The sequence below is a fragment of the Etheostoma spectabile genome, chromosome 3, assembly GCF_008692095.1.
Source record: "Etheostoma spectabile isolate EspeVRDwgs_2016 chromosome 3, UIUC_Espe_1.0, whole genome shotgun sequence".
Taxonomy (NCBI): domain Eukaryota; kingdom Metazoa; phylum Chordata; class Actinopteri; order Perciformes; family Percidae; genus Etheostoma; species Etheostoma spectabile.
Window position 1 is genome coordinate 1,039,965 of NC_045735.1, and position 4,566 is coordinate 1,044,530.

General features: G+C 41.0%; 1 protein-coding gene across 2 annotated transcripts in view; it reads left to right on the top strand.

Annotated features, from left to right (window-relative positions):
* map4k1 (mitogen-activated protein kinase kinase kinase kinase 1) overlaps nt 1-4,566 on the top strand; it is a 48,925-nt gene that overhangs the window by 38,683 nt on the left and 5,676 nt on the right. For both annotated transcript variants that reach the window (XM_032506579.1, XM_032506587.1), the window contains 8 exons: nt 261-361; nt 800-841; nt 1,609-1,687; nt 2,029-2,111; nt 3,115-3,175; nt 3,689-3,785; nt 3,975-4,033; nt 4,422-4,525. In XM_032506579.1, coding sequence (XP_032362470.1) covers nt 261-361; nt 800-841; nt 1,609-1,687; nt 2,029-2,111; nt 3,115-3,175; nt 3,689-3,785; nt 3,975-4,033; nt 4,422-4,525 — 626 coding nt within the window. The remainder of the gene's footprint in view (nt 1-260; nt 362-799; nt 842-1,608; nt 1,688-2,028; nt 2,112-3,114; nt 3,176-3,688; nt 3,786-3,974; nt 4,034-4,421; nt 4,526-4,566) is intronic.

The following is a 4,566-nucleotide window of genomic DNA, read 5'->3' on the forward strand; positions in this document are numbered from 1 at the left end:
TGACATGCAGCAAAGGGCCACAGGTTGGAATCGAACCCTGGTCCGCTGGGTCAAGGAGTGGACCTCTACCTACGGGCGCCCGCCCGACCAACTGAGCCACCCAGGCGCCCCGCATCCCCTCTTAATTTCAACTATAGCTGCACAACAGAAAAATCAGTTTCTACACAAAAGCAGTGCAAATTATATCATTGTTTCTTATTGTGTGTGTGTGTGTGTGTGTGTGTGTGTGTGTGTGTGTGTGTGTGTGTGTGGTGCGCCAGATCCTGCGTCCTGCCCTGTCCAGTTAAATGACAAACCGGCAGACATGGTTCCTCCTGAGCTCCCCCCTAAAGGACTTCGCAGACGGCAGCCCACATCGAAGGTAAGCGCCGGTGCACCATTGGTGGAGTGTTACATGGAAGTCCATTTACTCACATTTACATTTTACTTACTGTAAAGTACAATTTTAACACCCTTGTACTTTACTTAAGTCTTTTTTGTTTTTATGGCACTTTACACGCTACATCTCAGAGGAAAATATTGTACTTTTTCTTACATGTTTCCGACAGCTGAAGTTGCTTTGTAGATTTATATTTCTGCACAAAGAACTTCTACTAAATGTTTTCATATATACCGGAGACGCTTAGTCGATTGACAGAACATTTATTGGCAGCTACTCGTTGGTTTTTAGGTAAATCATTTGATTTGTGGTTGAGATTTACAGAAGCTTATATTCAGCTGTAGAGCTGTAGATAATAAAATCGTTGATGATCTTCTCTCTCTCTCACACTCAACCTGAGCTTTTCCTTTTTGTTCCCAGGACCCTGCTGATTGCGTCAGCCCCGTCATGAGGAAACCTCCCGTGAGTTTCTTTTGTGTCTTTTCCAGAAGTTCTTCCTTCCATATCCACTCCGCCGCTGAGTGTCTGAGATGGGTTTGATGTTTCTTACGTGGAGAGAAACTATTCACCATTTAAACTCAGCAGGCACCACATATCATAATTGTGTGTTTAGCTACAGTAGACGGCGGTCGGCATGCTCCCAGTCTGGAGAAGCAGGCAAGGGTACCGACGTAGGAGTAAGCAATGTCCTACTGTGGACGGAGACAGAAGCTTGATGCATTTCAGACATCTTAAAAAGAAAATCTATCAGTTAAAGTGTATTAAAATATGTTTAGAATATTTTTTTACAGCTTTTACTTGGTGTTGGACAGTCCTTTAGGATGGGGAACTGAAGCAGTTATGTAAGCTCTCGTCAAAGCCACCAGACTCCTTTGACAAAAACAGCCATATTTCCACGCGGGACACGGGAGTTGCTGGCCTACTGCTGCCTTGATCAGTTAGTTTGTTAGTTTCTAATGCTTTGAAAACACCAAAGTCAAGTGAGTGGGGCGGTGCAGGAACCAGATGTGGATGGGGTCAGGGCTGGGGCAGATAGAGTGATGCTGTAGTGATGTCAAGGTGTCTCTGCAAAATAGCCTCGGGAAGGAACTTGTTTTGGTGGAACTTATGTACGTTCAAAAGTTGTTTTAGTCGTGCAACAGAAAACTCAGATTGGACAGATAGTCTAGCTATCTAATAATAATAAAAAAATAAAAAAAACTATTGAATGCTCCTTTCTCTTTTTCCAGGTGTACTTTAAAAAGATCTTCCATGGCTGCCCTCTTAAAATAAACTGCTCCACCACCTGGGAGAACCCAGCTACCAAAGGTTGTATCAGCCTCCGAATGAAGAGCACAGTCAATTCTCTTGACTCGCATCTCATCTCTCCTCTCTCTCTCTCTCTCATCTCTCTCCTCTCTCTCTCTCTCTCTCTCTCTCTCTCTCTCTCTATCATTTCAGTCGCTCTCTTTCTCTCTCATTTCCTCTATCTCCATCTCCCCTCCCTTCACGCTCTCTCATCCTTCCTCTCTCAAGTCTCTCCTCTCTCTCTCTCTCTCTCTCTCTCTCTTTCTCTCTCTCTCGCGCTCTCGCTCTCTCTCTCTCACATTTGATCACACTTGGGTTTTATGTGTCTGACCAGCCTGTGTTTCCTTCTGTCTCTCCCTCAGACCAGCATCTGATCCTGGGGGCGGAGGAAGGGATTTACACCCTCACCCTCAACCTCAGCGGCACGGACGCCACGATGGAGCTGGTAAGACTTTTATCTAGACTAGACTATTGGTCTAATTAATACACAGAGCTACAGGACAGCAATCATTTAGTAACTGTTGGCTTAACAGCAGGGGGGTTTGTCTAGAGAGTGAAATGAGCCCCGAGTCATAAGAGGTCTGTATTAGTTATTGGTAGTGTTGAGTGGCCAACATTTTCTTCCTTTTTCAAGTACAGTACCTACCTTAAGTACATATTCAAGGTACTTTTACTTACTTGAGCATTTTCATTTGATGCTACTTTATTCTTCTACATCTCAGAGGTAAATATTGTACTTTCTACTCTGCTACATTTATCTGACAGCTTTAGTTACTTTTCAGATGTTTTTAATCCCCTTTCTGTCCAGTGAACCCCACGTATCTCCAGATGTGTTGATGTGAAGGACGAAGTGTTCCTTTATGTGTCGAGAAACTCCTCCTACTTCTCTAAATAAATAAAGTATTAAAAAGAAAAGCTCTTGAATCAGCTGGAAAATGCATCGTCACAAAGCTGAAAACAGGGCTGTTTTTCTGAAATCATAAAAAACCTTTATAACGTTTTAGAGATATGTGGTTCTCACAAGACAGCAACGCTTCAAACACATGATGATCTCATAGAATATGATGCACCGCTGTAGATTACACAACCCAACACTAGATAAAGGAGTTAAAATGACCACAACTTTAATCCACAGCAGCAGAATGCAACGTACGCATTAATGCAGCAGGAACATTAATTCAGAAACAGCTATAACTATGAATATAACTGCATAACGAGTACTTTTTTGTACCTTTTTTTACTTTTTGTACATTTTGCTGATAATACTTACATTGTTTAACCTAAGTACAGGATCTGAATACTTCTTCTTCCACTGGTCTGGATAAAATTACTTGATCAGAGAACTGTTGCAACAAAAAGCTTGAAAAGTAATGAAAGTGCTTTAGAAAGAGACACCCGGAGCAATAAGGAAGCTGGGACTGAGTGGATGTCTTCTGTTTTTCTTTCAGTTGTATCCAGGGAAGTGTACCTGGGTCTACACCATCCATAACGTGCTCATGTCTGTATCAGGTGAATGAAATAAGACTTGGATCCTCATTTAGTGTGGCTCTGCTCTCTGGGGGCTTCCTGGAAAAAAGAGAAGATAACATTTTTTTACCCTTGTGTTGACCTCCCGAGTCAAAAACGGACAAAACATTGACATTTTCGTCCCTTTTTCAAACTTTTGTTTTTTTAGTTTTCACTACCACCACCTTATTACCACTAGTTTTACAGTACTTTTAGGAATTCATGGTCAATAACCTTAATTTATTTAGAATTATACCTAATATTTGAGGTAATAAAGCAGACATTATGGATTATTTTGACTAATAGTTAAGATCAGAGGAACGTACAGATGAGTTTAGTCAGGAATGAAAGTCATCAATCGTATTTGCAAAGAGCGTTGAAAGGAATCCAATCCATTTTTAGAGGTCATTTGGTTAAAAAGAAACCCATATTTGAGATATGTTTTATTAAAGAGGTCAAATTTGACCCGAGGACAACAGGAGGGTTAAAAGAAGATGTCCTATTCTGTGTTCACAGGTAAATCCTCACAGCTTCACTCCCATTCGCTGAAGGAGTTGTACGATCAGGCTCGGAAAGACCAGAGGATGGTTTCGACTCACCGACTGCTACCAAGGTAACACAAATCTCTCTATCTGGTTAAATATTTTGTCCAAAAAAACACATTTGCTTATGCCAGGTAACCATTACACGTATATGTATTATATATATATATATATATATATATATATATATATATATTATATATATATAGAATAATATATATATATATATATATATTTATATACACATATTTTGTCTTCAGGAAATGTGCGGTGACGTCTAAAGTACCTGATACCAAAGGCTGCAAGACCTGCGCCGTCGGTGAGACAAAATTCTGAATCATGGCCACAACAACCCAAAAAGTGTGATGTTTATATACCTGTGCAGAGGCAGTTCCTCCTATACATATTAGCTGCACACTGATTTGAAGATTTAAACTATTGTATTGTCATAATTTAAGGCCAGTAGTCAAATAAAGGCCGATCCCAAATACACATTGCAGTGTGAATTTTCCCAGTCGGGAACTCCTTTTTCCTCAACTATTCCAACACCACATAAACGCAGCAATGTCTCGCAAATGTTAAAGAAAGTGTACCCTCTGCATTTGAGGTACATTATTAAGAATTTATAAACGAGGCAGATTCCTGCGCAGTAGACTGTGTGTCCATTGGTTCGGGGAGATGTACCAACTAAGACTTGTCTCGTGCAGCAGGAAACACGCAGGGAGGCTGCGTGTTCCTGTGCTGTGGTCTGGAGTCCAGCGTGGTGCTGCTGCAGTGGTACGAGCCCATGCACAAGTTCATGCTCATTAAGGTATGTGTATAAAAAAAACCTTGGATTGTTTAAAAAAAAAA